The 24,415-nt window shown below is 43.2% G+C and overlaps 1 protein-coding gene across 3 annotated transcripts in view; it reads left to right on the top strand.

The window, feature by feature from the left end:
- Positions 1-24,415, top strand: part of sdk1a (sidekick cell adhesion molecule 1a) — a 973,689-nt gene that overhangs the window by 631,251 nt on the left and 318,023 nt on the right. For all 3 annotated transcript variants that reach the window (XM_068055814.1, XM_068055813.1, XM_068055815.1), the window contains exons 10-11: positions 1,480-1,596; positions 7,106-7,273. In XM_068055814.1, coding sequence (XP_067911915.1) covers positions 1,480-1,596; positions 7,106-7,273 — 285 coding nt within the window. The remainder of the gene's footprint in view (positions 1-1,479; positions 1,597-7,105; positions 7,274-24,415) is intronic.

Raw genomic sequence — 24,415 nt, 5'->3', positions numbered from 1 at the left:
CAAGCGCCGCTGACTCAGTAGCGTGTACAAGCTGGGGATGTTGGCCGCTTCGAGGACTTCTGTGTTGGAGATACGGTCCTGCCACCTGATGCCAAGTATTCTCCGGAGGCAGTGAAGATGGAATGAATTGAGACGTCGCTCTTGGCTGACATACGTTGTCCAGGCCTCGCTGCCATAGAGCAAGGTACTGAGGACACAGGCCTGATACACTCGGACTTTTGTGTTCCTTGTCAGTGCGCCATTTTCCCATACTTTCTTGGCCAGTCTGGACATAGCAGTGGAAGCCTTACCCATGCGCTTGTTGATTTCTGCATCTAGAGACAGGTTACTGGTGATAGTTGAGCCTAGGTAGGTGAACTCTTGAACCACTTCCAGAGCGTGGTCACCAATATTGATGGATGGAGCATTTCTGATGTCCTGCCCCATGATGTTCGTTTTCTTGAGGCTGATGGTTAGGCCAAATTCATTGCAGGCAGCCGCAAACCTGTCGATGAGACTCTGCAGGCACTCTTCAGTGTGAGATGTTAAAGCAGCATCGTCAGCAAAGAGGAGTTCCCTGATGAGGACTTTCCGTACTTTGGACTTCGCTCTTAGACGGGCAAGGTTGAACAACCTGCCCCCTGATCTTGTGTGGAGGAAAATTCCTTCTTCAGAGGACTTGAACGCATGTGAAAGCAGCAGGGAGAAGAAAATCCCAAAAAACAATACTAGTGAAGTATATAAGCATTTATTGCTGATGAGTTGTCCGTATTTCCAAATTCTAATTCTGTGCCCAAAAGATAGACTATGTACAACCAATATGAGAAATAACACCTGTACGAATTAATAGCTTTGTTTTGGAGGGTCCATAGTTACTAAGGAAAGAACAAATATTATAACAGATTTCATACTAATGTAATTTACTACCCTTAATCGGTGAATGCTCACATGTGCAGCAGACTGTTGCTTGTGAAGAAAGAACCACAGATTGCCACAATCAGTGAGATATTCTTAGTATTATCCACAACTCCTCAACCATATCTAGCAAGTAAACTTATGGTCTAAGTCATATCAACTGAGAAAGGTCAGTTTCTTTTTACCCGGCTTCCCTTTAATGCACCCAAGTTTGGAAAAGCCATCAACCTCTTTTTATCAGGTATCTTTGTTGTCTTAAGTTGTATCAACTTTGAAAGAGTAATTTCTTTTATTGAATGCATAATTACTGCTGGCAACAAGACTTAGCCAGAAATGATCATTAATCTTTTATACATGAATTTTGTGATGAGACAATCTTAGGTGCCTAATTATGTTCTATGTGATAATTGCCAAATTGCTCATACACACAGTCAGTTTGGAAGAGAAGGGAGTTTGTCTGTGATTGTGATAATACAAAGGGATGCATGAGAAAGGATTTCATATTAAAATGGCTTAAGTTTATTTATCCTGCCCAAATACAAATTCTAAAAGTAATTATTCTCTTTTCATTGTTGTGTTTTTCAGACATTGCACCATCCTTCATCAGAGCTCCATCAGACACTGCAGTAACAGATGGAGCAGCTGCAGTTTTACACTGTGAAGTTTCAGGTGCACCAAAGCCCGGCATCATGTGGAAGACAGGCAAATATTATAAAACATTATTTTGGAGAAGATTGGAACAATTTACTTTCACTTTTCACTATATTATCAATAATATAAAATAATAGTATCAATATCAGAATTGCTTTTCAATGCACTACCAACAACAATCAGGAAAAATTCTTCTTTTCAGTCCTGGTGGTCAAACTGTCCGTTTCAAAATTCAGAACGTTTGTCTTTATGTACCGGGCAGTACTATAATGAAAGTTTGTTTTTAAAGAAGTATGTCATTTTATGTGAAGTTTTGGAGCCAATCTCTTTCCTCTCCAGGACCAGTCATAATTGGCAGGGAACTCAGCTGCAGAGTCACTTCATGCTTTATGTGGGAATTATAAGAACAAATTTTGCATTCTGTAATGCCAGGCTTTCCCAGATATAATGATGAAAATATATAATCAGTCTCCAGCCAGATCACTATTTCCTCACTCAAAAAAAATTCATACCCTCCTTTTTTTTCAATTAAGATTTTGTCAAAGCTAAGAAAGGAGGTTTGTTAGAAGTTTGACTTGCAAACAGTTCTCCTGATCTGATCATTAATTTTATAGAGCACAATGTGAAACATTTGTCAGGGCATTTATCATATTATGAAGAAATGTTACCATTTTTATTCCCAATTTCCTCACCTCATGAGTTCCCTTTACTTTATGTATGTAATTCTGCAGACATAAGAACATAAGAAATAGGAACAGGATTAGGCCATTTGGCCCCTCGAGCCAGCTCCGCCATTCAATAAGATCATGTCTGATCTAATTGTGACCTTAAATCTACTTTCCTGCCGGTTCTCCAGAACCCCAGGGCGGCACAGTGGCGCAGTGGTTAGCACTGCAGCCTCACAGCTCCAGCGACCCGGGTTCAATTCTGGGTACTGCCTGTGTGGAGTTTGCAAGTTCTCCCTGTGTCTGCGTGGGTTTCCTCCGGGTGCTCCGGTTTCCTCCCACATGCCAAAGACTTGGAGGTTGATAGGTTAATTGGCCATTAGAAATTGCCCCTAGTATAGGTAGGTGGTAGGGAAATATAGGGACAGGTGGGGATGTGGTAGGGATATGGGATTAGTGTAGGATTAGTATAAGTGGGTGGTTGATGGTCGGCACAGACTCGGTGGGCCGAAGGGCCTGTTTCAGTGCTGTATCTCTAAACTAAAAACCCTTTACTTCCTTGTAGATCAAAAATCTGTCTAGATCAACCTTGAATATATTCAATGACCCAGCCTTCACTGCTGTCTGGGGTAGAGAATTCCAAAGATTAGCAACCTTCTGAGAGCGGACATAATAGAGGTATATAAAATTATGAGAGGCATAGATAGGGTAGATAGCCAGAGTCTGTTTCCCATGGTAGGGGTGACCAAAACTAGAGGGCTTAGATTTAAGGTGAGAGGGAGGAGGTTTAAAGGGGATCAAAGGGGTACATTTTTCACACAAAGAATAGTGGGTATCTGGAATGAGCTGCATGAGGAGGTGGTGGAGGTAGGAACAGTCGTGACATTTAAGAAGCACAGGTACTTGAATGAGCAAGGCATAAAGGGAGATGGAATTAATGCAGGCAGCTGGGATTAGTATAGATAGGCATTATGATCGGCATGGACGCGGTGGGCCGAAGGGCCTGTTTCTATGCTGTATGACTCTATGAGAAGAAAATCCTCCTCATTTCTGTCTTAAGTGGGATCCCCTTATTCTGAAAATGTGCCCCCTATTTCTATATTCACCCATGAGGGGGAACATCAACTCAGCATCTACCTTGTCAAGTCCCCTTATATGTTTAAATAAGATCATCTCTCATTTTTCTAAACTCCAATGATTATAAGCCCAACCAGCTCAACCTTTCCTCATAAGCCAGGAATCAACCTAGTGAACCTTCTCTGAACTGTCTTTAATGTAAGTATATCCTTAAGTAAGGAGACTAAAACTGTACGCAGTGCTCTAGGTGTGGTATCATCAATGCCCTGTAGAGTTGTAGCAAGATTTCCTTACTTTTATCCTCCATTCCCCCTTGCAATAAATGCTAGCATTCCATTTGCTTTCCTAATTACTCGCTGTACCTGCATGCTTACTTATTGTGATTCATGTACGAGGACACCCAAATCCCTCTGTCCGTAGGCATTCTGCAGTCACTCTCCATTTAAATAATATTCTGCTTTTCTATTCTTCCCACCAAAGTGGACAATCCCTCAAATTTTCCCACGTTATAATCCATTTGCCAAATTTTTGCCTATTCGCTTAACCTATCTATATCTCTTTGCAGACTCTTTGTGTCCTCCTCACAACTTGCTTTCCTACTTATCTTTGTATTGTCAGCAAATTTGGCTACAATATGCTCGGTCCCTTCATCCAGGTCATTAATATAGATCGTAAATAGTTGAGGACCCAGCACTGATCCCTGTGACACCCCACTAGCTACAGTTTGACAACCTGAAAATGCCCCATTTATCCCTACTGTCTGTCTGTTTTCTGTTAGTTAGCCAATCCTCCATCCGTGCTAATATATTACCCCCAACACCGTGAGCTCTTATCTTGTGTAGTAAACTTTTATGTGGTACTGTATCGAATGCCTTTTGGAAATCCAAGTACACTATATCTACTGGTTCCCCTTATCTATCCTGCTTGTTACGTCCTCAAAGAACTGTAATAAATTGGTCAAACACGATTTTCCTTCCATAAATCCATGTTGACTTTGCTTGATTGTATTATGATTTTCTAAATGTCCTGTAATTTCCTTAATAATGAATTCCAGCATTTTACCAATTATAGATGTTCGGCTGACTGGCCTATAGTTTCCTACTTTCTGTCTCCTTCCTTTCTTGAATAAAGGTGTTACATTTTCAGTTTTCCAATTCTCTGGGATCTTTCCAGAATCTAGGGAATTTTGGAAGATTACAACCAATGCATCCACTATCTCTGCAGCACTTCTTTTCAGACGCTAGGATACAGGCCATCAGGTCTGGGGGACTTGTCAGCCTTAAATCACATTTGTTTTCCTAGTACTTTTTCTCTAGTGGTAGTGATTGTTTTAAGTTCATCCCTTCATATTGCCCCTTGATTTTTTACTATTCTTGGGATACTTTGTGTCTTCTTCCTTGACGACACATACAAAATACTTGTTCAAAGTCTCTGCCATTTCCTTTTGTTCCATTATTAATTCCCCAGTCTCATCCTGTAACGGACCAATGTTTACTTTAGCAACCCTCTTCCTTTTTCTATACTTGTAGAATCTCTTGTCTGTTTTTATATTTCTTGCTAGTTTACTCTCATATTCTAATTTCTTCCTCTTTATTTTCTTTTAAGTCATCCTTTCCTGATTTCTAAAATTTCCCCAATCTTTTAGCCTACCACTAATCTTCTCAATATTATCCACCTTTACTTTCAATTTGATACCATCCTGAACTTCTTTAGTTAGCCATGAATGGTTCATCCTTCTCATAGAGACTTTCTTTCTCAATGGTGTATATCTTTGTTAAGAGTTATGAATTATCTCCTTAAATGTCTGCCACTGCTTATCTACTGTCTTATCTTTTAACCTATTTTTCCAGTCCACTGTAGCCATCTGTGTCTTCTTACTTTTGTAATTGCCTTTATTTAAGTTGAAGACACTAGTTTCAGACCATGCACATTACAGAGGACGGGGTAGGTAATTTTCCTCCAGACCAATGCCAACCTCACTTTTGGGCAGGAAACACATGTGACTAACCTGGTGGATACCCTGTCCATTCAACATCTTTCTCCCTTAGCAGCATAGATGAAAAGCTCACTGGAGGGAGAACTGAATCTACAATGCACCAATCAAAGGTGCTGTACCTCATTGCTCCAACCACTTTGCCTTAGAAACATCAATCATTAATATTTAAAATTTTACCAAAATTGATGCAGGTTGGAGAACTGCCGAGTATTGAGGGTAGATCTTTATAACTCATGAAGATATGTGGTTTATCGCATCAAGTCGCATTCAGCCATCTACCCTGTGCTCACTGACCTATATTGGCTGCCGGTTAAGCAACACTGCAATTTTAAAATGGCTGCGTTTGCTGACAACGCAACCATTAGGTGGCGCAGTTCTTGCACATGCACAAATGAAGCCTCATGAATTGAAACATCACTGTCTGCGACATTTTTGGCAGCTGCTAGGAGTAAAGATGGCGTTGCTCAATATATCACAAAAACAAATGAAACTCAAATGGCCACAGTGGCTGTAATCGCCGCCTCCATCCCACCCCTAACAGTACCCTGCTCCCTCCTGCCATTGCGCTTCTCTTCGCCGCTGTCTCCCGCGCCCGTCTTCTCACCTCTTGCTCCCCGCCTCACTATTTCTCCCCCCGCAGCCACTTGTTCCCCGCTTCACCACCGCACCCCCGCAATCTGTGGGCCCTTGCTCCTGGCTTCGCCACTTCCTCCCCTTTGCTCTGTGTCTGCTCCCTGCTCCCTCCTGCTTGCAGTCTCCCTCCTCTCCCCTGCCTATCTTGTCACTCTCTTTCTCCCTCGCTTCCCCCATGTGGGGAAGAAAGGCAGTGATCGCGGGAGGGAGCGGGGAGCAGAGGCAGAGCAGAGGGGAGGATGCAACGAGGCCGCGAGCGAGTGGTCCAAAGGTAGGTAGAGGGGGTGAAGTGACAAGGCCAGGAGCGAGTGGCTGACAGGTGGGCGAGTGGGGGTGAAGCGGGGAGCGAGTGGCCAAGGGGAGGTGCGAAGCGCGTGACCGACAAGTCTGGGGGTGGAGGTGGGGAGGTGGTGAAGCGGGGAGTGAGTGGCAAGACTGGAGCGAGCGGCGAGCAGATGTTGCCGTACGTGAATGATGTTTTCGCGCACGTGCGTGGATTAATTCTGGCAAGGCAGGTGCTGTCAGTATGTCGCATGCGCAGCAACATACTGACAGCAAGGATCCATTTTGCACGCATGCGAAGCTGGGAGTGCTCTGATAATGTCGGCGCTGGGGTGCGTTGTCAAGAGTCACTTTCTTTGAAAATTCTCTCCTTGTTTGCCTCCATGACCTCACAGCCCCATCCCCCAGCCCCACCCCATCCCACTTCTGTATTCTCCTCAAGCCCTACAACCCTCCAAGATATCTGGGCTCATCTAATTCTGGCCTCTTGAGCGTCCCTGATTTTAATCGCTCTATCTTTTGCAGCCGTGCCTTGAGCTGCCAAAGCCCTTAGCTCTGGAATTCCATCCCTAAACCACTCTGCCTCTCTACCTCTCTTTCCTCCTTCAAGACGCTCCTTAAAACCTCTCTGACCAAGCTTTTGGTTATCAGTCCTAAAATCTCCTTATGTGGTTCGATGTCAGATTTTGTTTGATAATGTTTCTGTGAAGCACCATGGGATTTTTTAATACATTAAAGGTGCTATATAAATACAAGTTGTTGTTGCTACCTTTTTCTGTCTTTTGTCTCACTCTCCCTTTCACTCTATAATAACATGTACATTGTCTACATTGCTGTATCTGAATATTGCTAAAAACTGTCCATTCCCGTATGCCAGCATTTACTGACTGGCTTCTTTTTGTTACAGGTAATAAAATTTTGGCTAGTGGTTCAATACAAATTCCACGGTTTGCACTTCTGGAATCAGGTGGACTGCTGATAAAACCGGCCCTTATTCAAGATGCAACAACATACACCTGCTTTGCAGTGAATTCCAAGGGAGCAGTGAATGCATCAGCCAATCTCACTGTGTGGAGTAAGTACATAGAAATAAGGATGAAAATGAAATTGGGATCAACAAATCTATTTTCTTAAGAAGAATCTTAGCAGTTTTCTTCATTGCTTTCCTGAAGGTCTTAATGTCTTGCTGAGGCATAATTCCATAATTCCTGGCAGTTTTCCAGTACTTCTCCCAAGTGGCTATTATTCATGAGGGAACCCTGATAGTTAATGTTGGCATACTGTTCAACCACATGGCCACCACAGCCAAGCTCAATCCTGTCCTTGCCCAACACCTACACATCCTCACTTTCCAGCAGGGTTCGCAATCGAGTGGGAAACCTAACCAATGTTTCCCTCAGTACAAGAGGGGAACTGAGGCCAGTTGCAGTGCCTCGACTGCCACCTTGGCTGAGATCAACTAACTGAAAGCATGGACTCGGTATTGCACCTGCAGTTGTATTGGTCTATATGACTTAAGTATTCACTGGATAGACATTCTACTCCATTAGGGAGTATGCAGCAACTATTTACTGGTAGTAAGCTGGTTTGATTTTATCTTCTGAAGTATAGTCAATTTATGTACATGATGCAACAAGGGAATATATTTATTTATTACCCAAAGACGAGTACCAAGTCTATGCCTGTCGTGTACACCCAAGGTCAATTCTGTCATCTCTCTAGGCACCAGATTGGAGCTTTGTGTTAAAGAGAGGTACTTCATCTCAGTAAATGAACACAGATGAAATTGCCCTGCTGGGAGCACCTCTCACTGCCTAATCAGAATACAGATCATGTCCATCCATCCCCCACCCCTCACATTCCCCCTTTTGTGGCTGGACAGAATCTGAGTAAACAATCGAGGTAAAGTGAAAAAATAAAGTTTATTTATTTTTAAAATCTGTTATTTTACAATTGCATTTGGAATATATTAGAAATAACTCAAAGGATTACTCAAAGCAAAAAAGCTTAAAAAAAAAGGTGAAGGAAAATGTGACTTAGGCACAAGACTATTTTGCGGCAGGGACCTGTGAAATGAAGTAAGTCTGTGGAAGTAAATGTGGTTGCTAATAGATTTTTAATATGCTATGTGTCAGTAAATTGTCAAAGTAAGTGATTTAAATGCAGCTAACTTTTAGAGCCTTCATTCAGTTTCTGTTGATCGCTTAACATTTAGTCGTACATGTCACTATCTTTCGTCCCTAGTGTAAATCTGAGTTAATTCCCATTTTAGCACCTTTACGGATAATTGCTTGCCCCATTTAGTGCCATTGACGAATACATCTGCAGCCCACATTATCATTCGTGACATTCTCAGAAATTGATCTTGCCACTTAACACCTGTGGGCCATTTTTTGCACAAAGCTCATTTGAAAAGGGCTTTGACAGAAGTCAGCTGAATGTTAAAAGCAAACACTAGGTATAATATCAAAGCAGAAGGAAGTCGATCCTTTGCAGGAAGACCTTCTTGTTGCATTTCTAAAATGTTTTTAGAAACTCCTTGTCAGGAATGGTTAGCTTTTAATTTAAAGAATGACTAGGGTAGGAATTGGGGAAAGGGAAAAAGAGAATGATAGTGGAGGCTGGTATTTTATGTGCTCTTTGTGAGGCTTTTGTTAATTTCCACTATGAAGAATTTCAGATTTTGCTGGTTCTCTTTATTGCAGATTGATTTTGCCCCTTATGTGCATTTTCCATGTAATAAAATGCTGTGATTTGGGCAATTAGTTCTTCAATAAAAGGTTGAAACATGCTTGTATTCTTTTGGCGATAAAAAGAAAAAAAAGCGTGCTGGGAATCTAAAATAAAACAGAATAAAAGCATGTACAGGTTGTCTGACAGCTTTCAAATTGAGAAAAGATGGGTTAATATTTTGGCTGGAGACCCTGTTATTTTAGTATTATGTTAGAACTGTTCTTGATGAGAATGTTTTTTTCTACGTCTCCCAATTATTAGGGTGACAGGTATCAATGCCTGTATTTCTTCAAATTGTCACTGGGGCTGGGATACTTCCCAGTCGACCCCAGATAATCCTGCAAGCCAGGGGCTGAGTGGGTAGCGTTGTCCTGCCTGAACAAACAGCTGGAAGCTTACTTGTGCAGCCTATTTGTCAGCTGCACAGTGTTAGCTGATTAAATCACCAGCAGCTCCCCCTACACATACAGATGAGTCTCCAGACCTTGTCTATTGCCAGTCTACTCTGTGCCTAGTCTTTTTAGACTTGGGTAAGGAAGTGTTTTCCTTTGAAGGAGAGAGTTTACAGTCCACATCTGGCAGCCAGAAACTATGTGCATGGATTTCTCAGTAGCTTGGTTCAGAGACACCCAGCTGATCAAAAAGAATTGTTGGCAAGTACAATAGTTAAATTAACTCTCCCATTATTGTCTTTTAATATTTTATTCCAATTCTGTACTTTTTGTAATATAATTTTCTATTTATATGCTTTTGTCTGATGAATATTTTCTGAATGGCATCTAAACCTCATGAACCAAGTGAAGGTTTGTAACTCAATCTCCACTCTCAGTTAGTCTGGGTCAGGTGAAAATACAGCATTTTGACCAAAAGAATGCTACACGCTCTCAATGTATAACAGGACATCAGTAATTAATTGCTCCTTAGAATGTGATCAGGAACAGAGCTTTCAGTTACTTTGTGATTCTTTCCAAATTGATTTAAAAGTTGTGAAGTGATTTAAAAAATGAAGTGGTGTAAACAACATCAGATGCTTTTCCTGGCATGACAAAAGTATTTCCAGCCTGCTGCTAGTCCCTGTTTCTCTAATCTTCCCTCATAACTAAAGCATCATATCTCTGATATCAAGAGTTGAATCTCTTCACTGTGTGATCATTCCTGATTAGGATGCCATAGACTTAACATAGTATTCTAATGTGGTTTAACCAATGATTTCAATAGGGTTAGCATTACATCATCACTTTTGTACTCTCTGCCCCTTTTTATAAAACCTAGGAGCCCATATGCTTTATTTTACAACTCTATGGGTACAATGTTTGCTGCCCGCCCCCCCCCACCAAAATAGTACTTTTTTGTTGCTTTCTTCATGTTTTCTTCATGTTTTCATACTCCAACTGGTTTTATCAACTATAACAGTCATGTGTCAGACAGGATTAAAAATCACTGTTCTGAAATTCTGTGGGTGTTCTACTGCTCTCCCGCTGGAACTCCGCCAGGAGGCAAGCAGAACTCCCTGAAAAACAGCATAAATGGTTGAAAACAGCTGTTAACACCATTTCCCTCGGGGTTCTGCCAGTCTCCCATCAGAGATCATAGAATCATACAGCACAGAAGGAAGCCGTTCGGCCCACTGTGCCTGTGTCAGCTCTTTGATTGAGCTGTCCAATTAGTCCCACTCTCCCGCTTTTTCCCCATAGCCCTACAATTTTTTTTCTTTTTTAAGTATATTTCCAATTTCCTTTTGAAAGTTATCATTGAATCTACTTCACCACCCTTTTAGGTAGTGCATCCAGACGATAGCTCACTGTATTAAAATAAATTCTCCTTATCTCTCCTCTGATTCCTTTGCTTTTTATCTTAAAACTATACCCTCCAATAGCAGACCCTCCTGCCTGTGGAATCATTTTCTCTTTATTTTATTAAAGACCCTTCATAATTCCGAACAGCTTTATCAAATCTCCCCTTACCCTTCTCTGCTTTAAAAAAAGCAATCCCAGCTTCTTCAGCCTCTCCACATAACTGAAGTGCCTCATCCCTGGTATCATTCTAGTAAATCTCCTCTCCAAGGCCTTGACATTCTTCCTAAAGTGTGGTGCCCAGAATTGGCCACGATACTCTGGCTGAGGCCTAACGAGTGATTTATAAAGGTTTACCATTACTTCCTTGTATTTGTCCTTATTTATAAAGTCAAGGATCCCGTATGCTTTTTTAAACAGCTTTATCAATCTGTCCTGCTGTTGTCCCGTTATGACAGGAGACTAAAAGAACAACTATAGAATGTCAGAGCCCATAAAGTTAGTTTGTGTAATGATAAACTTTATTGTACAGAATACTCAACTATCCAAAACTCCCGTAAACCATTTGAGTACATTCTGTTCAAACAATTATACTTAGCAGTTGCACATCAACAATTGAATTTTGTATTTATAAATCCTTGTTAATTATTTATTCAAGTCAACTTTTAAACTCATAAAATTCAGCAGTTACCCTTTAAAGATGCATTTTGATTAGAAAAGAAATATAATTATTATAATTTAAATTAAAAGTACTTTATTTTAAAAGCCATGTGTACATATACAAGAGTCACATGAAACGTTCAGAAAATGTACATTATTTAGCTCACAAAAAAGTGCTGTAGCTTCTCCCGAATTCACGCACTCACACACTGACAGATAATAAAATCTGCATTTGTTGTATTCTCTCATTGGGTCAGATGGGCTTACATTCATATTTAAATTGTGCAGCTTTCAAAATTACATTAAAAGAGGTTGCAGTACACCTGACACAGAGTTATAAGCTCTCGGGTAAACTCCAGCTTTCTCAGATGGTGGGCTGAATTTTATCAGCCTCCAGGGACGGGCAGGGCGGCATGAGGACCCATAAAATTACGAGTGAGGGCTGGGGGGCAGAGTGCCCGTCACCTTCCCTATACCATTCAATTTAGCCAGAACTGGGGAAAACCGAGGATGGCCCTATTCGTTCAGAGGCCAATTAATGGCCACCTAAGGGCCTCAGCCCACCACCGTTGGCATTTTAGCAGCAGCAGGTGAGGCCTTCCACCACCTGAGGAGGTTGCCCAGTAACACCAGGCAGCCTCTGTGTGCGCTGGTGGCAGAGGACCCTTCTGCTTGGACAATCTGTGGCCCACAGAGGGCCCCGGCTACAAACACTGCCCCTTTGACAACAACGTCCCCCTTGCTCTCAACACACCCCTCCCACCCTTTGCCAGGGCCTGCCTGACTGGCCTCATTGAGCCTGCCCTCACTTACCTCCTCTCTGGAGCTCCAGCACTGCTCCAGGTCCTGGGCCTACTGCAATGGCCACCACTTCCGGTGATGCTGTGGCCCTCTGATTGACCAGCAGCTCTTGGAGGCGGGATCTCCATCCTTAAAGGGACGGGGACCCTAGTGCCGGGCAATTAATTGCCTTTGCGCTGTAAAATGTACCTGGGGGTCCCTCAAATGGCCAAGAGGGGGTTCTCCTTGTCTTTCTGGCCCAGCGTCGGGACCCCTGACTTGCATAAAATTCAGCCTGATGAGTGCCTGATCTGAATCATGGCACTAGTATTTTCTTCACTTACTGTCATGAATGCTAAAACATTATTTTCTGCAATAAAAGCACTGTTCTTGCTTCGGGTCCCTGATAGTATCTTTCAGCAATCAGGATGGGAACCTCGGGAGTGCATCAGTATTTTGTCACACAACAAAAGTTTGAAAACTACAGTGGTATAGATTACCCCTGGTCCAGTACTTATATTTCCTAGCAGCCAGCTCAAGATGTTTGATTGCAGGTTATCTGTCTTTTAAATAAGCAGATTGTGCAGGGAGGCCTGAAAGTGGATGGGACTATATCATTGAGGAATGTATTTAATTTATTAGGAAAGCAGTGATAATTTTATCATGTATATAAATTATATAAACAATAGCATTTGCTGTTTTCATTCATGGTGACACCAGATTTTCCACTGTGACTTTAAAAAAAATTACCTATTTTTGTTAAATGTATATATTTTTGAAAATTATCTATAAGATTCAAAACAGTACATAATTTATTAGGCACAGGAAGGATGAGTACAGTTCCCGCAATCAAATATTTATTCACTTAATCTGCTGTTGCTTTTGCAATAGTTTTCAACCAGAGGGGTGCCCTTAAAGAGACAGTCTCATCATTCAAACGGACTGAAAGATTAGATGTTATGAGAAAAAAAATCATTGCTACTTTTGATCTCTCTTTTTATTTTTTTCTGCTAATTTTTAAATTTTCCTGGTGTACACATGTTCTAAATGCATTGAAGCAGTTTCCTCCCCCCCGCCATGTGTGAGCTGAATAGCCCCGAGTAAGCTGTTGTGTCAAGAAAAACCCATTGGGAGAAAATGTCAACAGGTGGCAAGTGGATCAGCTTAATTCAGCAGTTCACCTGTTTAAAATTCAGCACCAAGAAACAACAGTCCATGATCATCACAGCACTGAGGAAGTAAGTAATTTACAGAGCTGGAAGACTTTGCAGTGGGTGTGTTTCATTATCAGTGACATCCTTTTGCATCAGTTGTGCTCATAATGAAGAGCTTAACAACAACAACTTGTATTTATATAACACCTTTAATATAGTAAGTTGTCCCAAGGTATTTTACAGGAGCATTATCAAACAAAATTTGATTCTGAGCCAAATAAGGTGATATTAGGCAGATGACCAAAAATTTGATCAAAGAGGTAGTTCTTACGGTGCATCGTAAAGGAAGAAAGGTGTAGAGAGTGGAGGAGGTTTAGGGAGAGAATTCTAGAGTTTAAAATTTTAGCAGCTGAAGGCCTAGCCACCAATGGTTTAGTTTAGTTTAGTTTAGTTTAGAGATACAGCACTGAAACAGGCCCTTCGGCCCACCGAGTCTGTGCCGACCATCAACCACCCACTTATACTAATCCTACACTAATCCCATATCCCTACCACATCCCCACCTGTCCCTATATTTCCCTACCACCTACCTATACTAGGGGCAATTTCTAATGGCCAATTAACCTATCAACCTCCAAGTCTTTGGCATGTGGGAGGAAACCGGAGCACCCGGAGGAAACCCACGCAGACACAGGGAGAACTTGCAAACTCCACACAGGCAGTACCCAGAATTGAACCCGGGTCGCTGGAGCTGTGAGGCTGCAGTGCTAACCACTGCGCCACTGTGGATGCTGAAGAGACCAGAATTGGAGGAGCACAGATATCTAGGAGGGCTGGAGGAGATTACAGAGATAGAGAGGAAGTGAAGCCATGGAGGGATTTGAAAGCAAGGATGAGAATTTTAAATTTAGACATTGTTTGACCAATTTAGGTCAGCAAGCACAGGGGTGTTGGGTGTAAGGGACTGAGTGCGAGTTAGGACACAGGCACCAGAGTTTTGAATGACCTCAAATTTACGGCAGGTGGAAGATGGGAGGCCAGCCAGGAGTGTGTTGGAATAGTCTAGAGGTAACAAGGGCATGTATGCTATTGTACGCTTTCAGCGACTCCAATGGTGGTATCCACCTGCCTACCAGAACTGACAGCAAGCTGTTCAACTTAGCAAGATTGCACGCCAAGACCAAAGCGCATAAAGTCCTAGTCAGTGAGTTGCTGTTTGCTGATGACACTGCACGGACATCCTATAATGAAGTTCACTTGCAGCAGCTTGTAAATTGGTTCTCCCAAGCCTGCAAGAAGTTTGGGCTGACAATCAGTGTCATGAAGACCAAAGTTATGGGCTAGGACATGGAGACTACACTTTCCATCAAATCAACAACCTCACTTTGGAGATCGTTTCACATACCTTGGATCAACAATCACCAGCAATTTGTCCCTTGATGCTGAAATCTTCACCAGGATTGCCAAGGCTTCAGTTGTGTTGTCAAAGTTGAAAAGACGAATGTGGCCAACAGCAAACTAACCGAAAATACAAAGCTCTGCATGTACCAGGGCTGCATTCTCAGCACCCTCCTTCAGAACAAAGAACAAAGAAAATTACAGCACAGGAACAGGCCCTTCGGCTCTCCAAGCCTGCGCCGATCCAGATCCTCTATCTAAACCTGTCGCCTATTTTCTAAGGGTCTGTATCTCTTTGCTTCCTGCCCATTCATGTATCTGTCTAGATACATCTTAAAAAACGCTATCGTGCCCGCGTCTACCACCTCCGCTGGCAACGCGTTCCAGGCACCCACCACCTTCTGCGTAAAGAACTTTCCACACATATCCCCCCTAAACTTTTCCCCTCTCACTTTGAACTCGTGACCCCTAGTAATTGAATCCCCCACTCTGGGAAAAAGCTTCTTGCTATCCACCCTGTCTATACCTCTCATGATTTTGTACACCTCAATCAGGTCCCCCCTCAACCTCCGTCTTTCAAATGAAAATAATCCTAATCTACTTAACCTCTCTTCATAGCTAGCGCCCTCCATACCAGGCAACATCCTGGTGAACCTCCTCTGCACCCTCTCCAAAGCATCTACATCCTTTTGTTAAGTGGCGACCAGAACTGCACGCAATATTCCAAATGTGGCCGAACCAAAGTCTTATACAACTGTAACATGACCTGCCAACTCTTGTACTCAATACCCCATCCGATGAAGGAAAGCATGCCGTATGCCTTCTTGACCACTCTATTGACCTGCGTTGCCACCTTCAGGGAACAATGGACCTGAACACCCAAATCTCTCTGTACATCAGTTTTCCCCAGGACTTTTCCATTTATTGTATAGTTCACTCTTGAATTGGATCTTCCAAAATGCATCACCTCGCATTTGCCCGGATTGAACTCCATCTGCCATTTCTCTGCCCAACTCTCCAATCTCCAATATTCTGCTGTATTCTCTGACAGTCCCCTTCACTATCTTCTACTCCACCAATCTTAGTGTCGTCTGCAAACTTGCTAATCAGACCACCTATACTTTCCTCCAAATCATTTATGTATATCACAAACAACAGTGGTCCCAGCACGGATCCCTGTGGAACACCACTGGTCACACGTCTCCATTTTAAGAAACACCCTTCCACTGCTACTCTCTGTCTCCTGTTGCCCAGCCAGTTCTTTACCCATCTAGCTAGTACACCCTGGACCCCATGCGACTTCACTTTCTCCATCAACCTACCATGGGGAACCTTATCAAACGCCTTACTGAAGTCCATGTATATGACATCTACAGCCCTTCCCTCATCAATCAACTTTGTCACTTCCTCAAAGAATTCTATTAAGTTGGTAAGACATGACCTTCCCTGCACAAAACCATGTTGCCTATCACTGATAAGCCCATTTTGTTCCAAATGGGAATAGATCCTATCCCTCAGTATCTTCTCCAGCAGCTTCCCTACCACTGACGTCAGACTCACCGGTCTATAATTACCTGGATTATCCCTGCTACCCTTCTTAAACAAGGGGACAACATTAGCAATTCTCCAGTCCTCCGGGACCTCACCCGTGTTTAAGGATGCTGCAAAGATATCTGTTAAGGCCCCAGCTATTTCCTCTCTCGCTTCCCTCAGTAACCTGGGATAGATCCCATCCGGACCTGGGGACTTGTCCACCTTAATGCCTTTTAGAATACCCAACACTTCCTCCCTCCTTATGCCGACTTGACCTGGAGTAATCAAAGATCTATCCCTAACCTCAACATCCGTCATGTCCCTCTCCTCGGTGAATACCGATGCAAAGTACTCGTTTAGAATCTCACCCATTTTCTCTGACTCCACGCATAATTTTCCCCCTTTGTCCTTGAGTGGGCCAATCCCTTCTGTAGTTACCCTCTTGCTCCTTATATATGAATAAAAGGCTTTGGGATTTTCCTTAACCCTGTTTGCTAAAGATATTTCATGACCCCTTTTAGCCCTCTTAATTCCTCGTTTCAGATTGGTCCTACGTTCCCGATATTCTTCCAAAGCTTTGTCTTTCTTCAGCTGCCTAGACCTTATGTATGCTTCCTTTTTCCTCTTAGCTAGTCTCACAATTTCACCTGTCATCCATGGTTCCCTAATCTTGCCATTTCTATCCCTCATTTTCACAGGAACATGTCTCTCCTGCACGCTAATCAACCTCTCTTTAAAAGCCTCCCACATATCAAATGTGGATTTATCTTCAAACAGCTGCTCCCAATCTACATTCCCCAGCTCCTGCTGAATTTTGGTATAGTTGGCCTTCCCCCAATTTAGCACTCTTCCTTTAGGACCACCCTCGTCTTTGTCCATGAGTATTCTAAAACTTACGGAATTGTGATCACTATTCCCAAAGTAGTCCTCTACTGAAACTTCAACCACCTGGCCGGGCTCATTCCCCAACACCAGGTCCAGTATGGCCCCTTCCCGAGTTGGACTATTTACATACTGCTCTAGAAAACCCTCCTGGATGCTCCTTACAAATTCTGCTCCATCTAGACCTCTAACACTAAGTGAATCCCAGTCAATGTTGGGGAAAATTAAAATCTCCTATCACCGCCACCCTGTTGCTCCTACATCTTTCCATAATCTGTTTTCATATTTGTACCTCTATCTCATGCTCTCTGTTGGGAGGCCTGTAGTACAGCCCCAACATTGTTACCGCACCCTTCCTATTTCTGAGTTCTGCCCATATTGCCTCACTGCTCAAGTCCTCCATAGTGCCCTCCTTCAGCACAGCTGTGATATCCTCTTTGACCAGTAATGCAACTCCTCCACCCCTTTTACCTCCCTCTCTATCCCGCCTGAAGCATCGATATCCTGGGATATTTAGTTGTCAATCGTGCCCTTTCCTCAACCAAGTCTCAGCAATAGCAATAACATCATACTCCCAGGTACTAATCCAAGCCCTAAGTTCATCTGCCTTACCTACTACACTTCTTGCATTAAAACAAATGCACCTCAGACCACCAGTCCCTTTGCGTTCATCATCTGCTCCCTGCCTACTCTTCCCCTTAGTAACGCTGACTTCATTATCTAGTTCCTTACAGGCTTTAGTTACTACCTCCTTACTGTCCACTGACCTCCTCATTTGGTTCCCATCCCCCTGCCACATTAGTTTAAACCCTCCCCAACAGCATTAGCAAAAGCAACCCCAAGGACATTGGTTCCAGTCTGGCCCAGGTGTAGACCGTCCAATTTGTAATAGTCCCACCTCCCCCAGAACCGGTCCCAATGTCCCAAAAATCTGAACCCCTCCCTCTTGCACCATCTCTCAAGCCACTCATTCATCCTGACTATTCTTTCATTTCTACTCTGACTCGCACGTGGCACTGGTAGCAATCCTGAGATTACTACCTCTGAGGTCCTACTTTTTAACTTGGCTCCTAACTCCCTAAATTCTGCTTGTAGGACCTCATCCCGTTTTTTACCTATATCATTGGTGCCTATGTGCACAACGACAACTGGCTGTTCACCCTCCCCCTTCAGAATGTAGCGAAGCATGGACAACTTATGCAAGCCAAGAAAAGCTGCTGAACAGTTTCCACCTTGGCTGCCTCAGATGGATATTGGGCATCCCCTGGCAGGACAGAGTGCCGAATATGGAAATACACCAGTGTGCGGGGATCTCCAGCATGTTTGCCCTTTTGAGTCAGTGGCGACTCCGTTGGCTGGGTCAGGTGCACCGAATGGATCACGGCCGCATTCCCAAAGACATACTCGATGGCGAGCTTGTGATTGGCACAAGACCAACAGGTCACCCACATCTGCGATAAAAGGATGTCTGCAGGTGAGACCTCCAGTTGACCGGAATCAGTGTCGTTGCATCGGAAGTCCTTGCTGTTGACTGGAGTTACTGCAGAAAGTGTAAGCAGCTAGAGGAGTTCTGGATCAGGATTATTGACCTGGAAGCCGACCTGCAGACACTGCACGACATCAGGGCAGGGGAGAGACACCTGGACACTTTGTACCAGAAGACGGTCACACCCTTGAGCATAGGGTCATCTGTTTTAGTCAGCAGTGAGGGACAGGAGGGTGTGACCGTGAGTGAGGCAGGTAAAGGGACCGAGTAGACAGCAGTGGAGGAGCTTTAGCCTTTGCAATTGTGAAACAGGTTTGAGGTGCTTGCAGCCTGTGTGGACGAAAGCGAGATCTGCAGGGTGGATGAGCAGACTGGCCATGGCACCATGGTACAGGAAGCTGTTCAAGCAGGGGGAGCAAAAAGGAAAGTAGTGGTAGTAGGGGACAATATAGCGAGGGTGATTGACACTGTTCTCTGCAGCAAAGAGCGAGAGTCCAGGAGGATGGAGCCAAAGAAATTGATCTGACTTACATTAACTTGGCACTTCTTGCTGTTAAAAACAAGCCCTTCGCGACGAGCTACTGCCATCAGTGAATGGAGATCTCGATCATGTTCTTTGGTTTTGCCCATTAGCGCAATGTCATCGGCAATGCATATGCAGCCAGCTACGTTTTCTATAGTTCTGTCCATATGCTGCTGAAACAGATCTTGATTGACCGATAAACCGAAGGATAGTCTCTGGAAGCAATATCTTCAAATGGTGTCCTGAAGGTGGTGACTCCTTGAGATTCCTTAGTTAGGGTGTACTGTCTGATATCCATGTTTCGAATCCAACATAGAGAAGAATTTGGCTCCTGTGAACTTGGGATTCAGTTCCTCTAATGTCGGAATCTTGTGGGGGCATCTCTTTAGGGAGAGGTTTAGACGCCTTGGATCTAGACATACCCTGATTGCTTCATCCTTCTTAAGTAAACATGGAATCGAGCTGCACCCGTCTGTGTGATGATACACATAAAGGAGGGTGCCATTGCGTTCCATGTCATCTAACTCGCACTTAAGCTTTTATTGTAAGTGTACACTGCACTTTCTGGGAGGATCGATTGACGGAATTGCATCTTCTCTGAGCTGCAGTATGGCAAAGCCTTTGCAATCTCCTCTGCCGTTGAACCTGTACGGGTACATGTGTTGTAGGTCGTAGACTGACCCAATGTGGGTACCCTTGGTCTCCTGCTGTGATGGGTACCTTGGTGACTTGGATAGTCACGATGTTGAGGTCCTTACCCGCTGGTAGTCCTGCCACTGCTGGTCTGCTCGTGTCCACCAGGTAAAATATTTGTGGTTTCCATGTCGAATTTGCCACAGCTGTGTTGCATTGTTAGTGTGCCACTGCAAGGGATGGATGATGCGTTGTATGCAGATAACTTTGCGATTGTCAGTTGTATCATTGATTTCCAACGACTCCGGTACAGATCATTCAGGATATGAACTTGTAGGATATTTGCACTAGCGCCAGTGTTAGTTGTAACCATGAGTGTACGTTTGCCAGTTTTCTTTGGGCACATGGTGGTAATAGTAGCAAAAGCTTCCAGTTGTTTGACTTCATCAACATGATGTATCAGGTTCACAATGTGAAATGCCTGTTCATCTTCTGACTAAGAACTGCTTCTCTCTGAGTCTTGTCTCAAGTCCGTTTCGCTGTGGACTTCGTGTATCGGTTTGCGTTTGCGCAGGTCTCTCGCGCTTTCCTTGCTGCTGTTGCCCTTTTGTTGCGCCTGTCTTCTGTTTGCCTGTGTCCTACTGTGACTTCTGGCTGCGTCTTTGGAGTCAGATTTCTTCCACGGGGTCCCAGTGTCTTTTTGCACCGCACGCCTTGCACAGGTCTTGAAATGCAGGACAATTTTGCGGTGAGTGGGACAAACCACACTTACCACATAGCTTGCTTGGTCTTCTCAAACTGGTTATCATGCTGGTAGTGCTAGTGCTTGCAGGTGCTGTGGTCCAGCTACAATGACTTCATATTTTCTATCATCTTTTAGCAGTTCATCAAGAGGTCCTTCTGAAGTGCTTCAATGGGTGTTAATACACCAGCTCCATTGTTCGGTACAACAGTTTAATTTCTGAAAAATCGCATTCGTTGTCCTTACTACGGCAGGTACTGACAACTCTGACCTATTTATTCCTGTGGCTGTTGCCTGTAGGACATCAATTCCAGGCAGTAAATTCTAAAATTCACTCTTAATTGGGGCCGATATTCTAGCAGTTTCCATATCTTTGTGGGATCTTTCTGGTCCTCTTCAGATAAACCAGAGATATTGAGTCTGTGTAATCCCTCATTTCCAACTGGTATTAGTATTTTTAGAGCCTGTTTCTCAGGTTCGGCAATCAATTGGTCTGTAAAGCATAACTGCATTCTTTGTTTGAAAAGTGTGAACTCAAATAGGATATCAGTAGCTTTCCAGTTCATGCTGGGAAATTTGGTATCCATATGTCTGCTGTTGTTTTGCTTTAAAACTTTCTTTAAGTCTTCGAATCATGGAAAGTTTATGGCACAGAAAAAGCCCACTTGGCCCGTCGTGTCTGTGCTGGCCGATAAACGATCCACCGATTCTACTCCCATCTTCCAGCATTTTGTCCGTAGCCCTGCAGATTACGGCACTTGAGGTGCATATCCAGATTCCTTTTGAATGAGTTGAAAGTCTCTGCCTCAGCTGCCCTTTCAGGCAGCGTGTTCCGGACCCACACCACCCTCGGGGTGCAAAACGTTTTCCTCATCTCCCCTCTAATCTTTCCACCAATCACTTTAAATCTATGTCCCCTTGTCACTGATCTTTCTGCTGAGGTAAATAGGCCCTTCACCTCCACCCTACCCAGGCCCCTCAAAATTTTGTACATTTCAATCAGATCTCCCCTCAGCCTTCTCTGTTCCAAGGAGAACAACCCCAGCCTATCCAATCTTTCCTCATAGCTACATTTTTCCAGTCCTGGCAACATCCTTGTAAATCTCCTGTCTACCCTCTCTAGTGCAATTACATCCTTTCTGTAAAGAGGTGACCAGAACTGCACACAGTACTCAAGTTGTGGCCTAACCAATGATTTATACAGTTCCAGCATAACCTCCCTGCTCTTATATCCTATACTTCTGCTAATAAAAGAAAGGATTCCATATGCCTTCTTAACCACCTTATCGACCTGTTCTGCTACCTTCAGGGATCACTCCAATGTCTCTCACTTCCTCTACACTTTTCAGTTTTTTCCCATTTATCATGTATTCCTTTGCCTTGTTTGACCTCTCCAAATGCATCACCTCACACTTCTCCAGGTTGAATTCCATATACCACTTTTCTGCCCATCTGACCAAACCATCAATATCTTCCTGCAGCCTACAGCTATCCTCCTCACTATGTACCACATGGCTGATCTTTGTGTTGTCTGCAAACTTCTTGATCATACCCCCTACATTTACGTTCAAATGGTTAATAAAAAACACAAAAAGCAGGGGGCCCAGTACTGAGCCCTGCGGAATGCCACAGGAAATAGTCCTCCAGTTGCAAACATACCCATCAACAATCACCCTTTGTTTCCTGCGATTGAGCCAATTTTGTATCCACCTTGCTACATTTCCTGTTATCCCATGGGATTTTATTTTTTTAAATCAGTCTGCCATGTGGGACCTTGTAAAAAGCCTTGCTAAAATCCATATAGACCATATCAACTGCACTACCGTCCTCTATCTTCCCTGTTACTTCTTCACAAAATTCGATCAAGTTGGTCAGACAAGATCTTCCCTTAACAAATCCATGCTGACTATCCTTGATTAATCTGTGCCTTTCTAAGTGACAGTTTATCCTGTCTCTCAGAATAGATTCAAATAATTTGCCCACTACTGAGGTTAGACTGACTGGCCTGTAATTATTTGGTCTATCCCTCACTCCCTTTTTAAACAGAGGGACAACGTTAGCTGTCCTCCAATCCTCTGGCACCACACCTGTATCTATCTTGTTCTATGACTCTACTGTTTCCCCTTTAAGAAACTTCCTGTTATTTAGACTAGCTACCTGGATGGAGAGGAGCAGGTGTTTTGCAGTGCTCTTTGTTTATCTTGCTTGCAGCACTTAAGCTGGTCTGTTTACATAGCTGTTCACTAGACCGTTCAATTGCCTTTTTTGCTAGTGTTTGTTTTTGCAATACTTAAGCTGGTCTGTTTACACAACTGTTCACTGGGCAGTTCAGTAGCTTTTTTTTAAGAGTTTGTTTATGTCATTCACACCCGCGTGGTTTAATGGTACTTTTATAGCTGCGGCTGTGTGAATGAAAGCTCTTATTAATGCTTGAGTGATTTTTTTTAAACGTTGGCTGCGTGGATGAGGCTGTGCAGTGATCGGGGTTTACCCGTGTTTTTTTCTATCAGGTGCCTTCTGTAATGGCGCCCACCTTGATCAGCCTGGAAGAGAAATCAGGTCTTCCACTTTTTTTCTATCTCCCACAGAGGCCGATTTACCTGCAGCCTGTCATTCTGTTCTCTGTCTTCTACAGCTGGAGGGAAGTTCTCTTTTTTACTGTTTGGGCCAGTATTTTTTGTGGCATTTTCTCTCTTTTGGCTGTAGGAAGGGGTCATTTTTAAAGCTGTTTCACCTGTGGTCTTCAACTTGGACTTTTTTTGTCACCATAGCTGCCACCATGTAATGAGTTCTTTATGTTGTCTGATGCAACATAAATGAGATTATGAGATGCGTGGAGTCCAGTTGTTGAAGATGTCAAACAGGTTTATTAACAGCTAACAAGAATATACGGTGTAGAGTAAACTATTTACAGAATCTTCCTCTAGGTGTTATAGTTATGGAGTGACTCAGGCTTCAAGTCACATGACTGCATCCTGGTACTTTGCTCATTAGCGTACTAAGATCTTAAAAGGGCATCACTCTTAAAGGCAATCATACAACAAGTAACATCCCAGAAATAGCTGTAAATCAGGAAATGGAAGAGAGAGAGGAACTCAAGAAAATTACAATCACCAGGGAAGTGGTACTAGCAAATTGTTGGAGCTGCGGGCTGACAAATTCTCGGGTCCTGATGGACTTAATCCTAAGGTCCTTAAAGAGTTGGCTAGTGAGATAGTTGATAAGTTGTTTTTAATTTTCCAAAATTCCCTAGATTTGGGGAAGGTTCCATTAGATTGGAAATTAGCAAATGTTAACTCCTTTATTCAAAAAGGGAGGGAGACGGAAAGCAAGAAACTACAGGCCAGTTAGTTTAACATCTGTCTTAGGGAAAATGTTAGCTATTATTAAAGACGTTATAGCAGGGCATTTAGAAAAATTCAAGGTAATCAGGCAAAGTCAACATGGTTTTGCGAAAGGGAAATCATGTCTAACCAACTTATTGGAGTTATTTGAAGAAGTAACATCTGCTGTGGATATAGGGGAACTGGTGGATGTACTGTACCTAGATTTCCAGAAGGCATTTGATAAGGTGCCGCATCAAAGGTTATTGTGGAAAATAAAAGCTCATGGTGTAGGGGGTAACATACTGGCATGGATAGAAGCTAACGGGAAACAGAGTAGGCATAAATGGGTCATTTTCTGGTTGGCAAGATGTAACAAGTGGTGTGCCACAGGGATCTGTGCTGGGGCCTTAGCTTTTTACAATTTAGATAAATGACTTGGATGAAGGGACCAAAGGTATGGTTGTTAAATTTGCTGATGACACAAAGATAGGTAGGAAAGTAAGTTGTGAATAGGACATAAGGAGGCTTCAAAGGGCTATAGATAGGTTAAGTGAGTGGGCAAAGATCTGGCAAA

The sequence above is a fragment of the Heterodontus francisci genome, chromosome 24 (genome assembly GCF_036365525.1).
Source record: "Heterodontus francisci isolate sHetFra1 chromosome 24, sHetFra1.hap1, whole genome shotgun sequence".
Classification (NCBI taxonomy): Eukaryota; Metazoa; Chordata; class Chondrichthyes; order Heterodontiformes; family Heterodontidae; genus Heterodontus; species Heterodontus francisci.
Note: the sequence above shows the minus strand (reverse complement) of the source record. Positions and strands in the feature narration are given on the sequence as shown.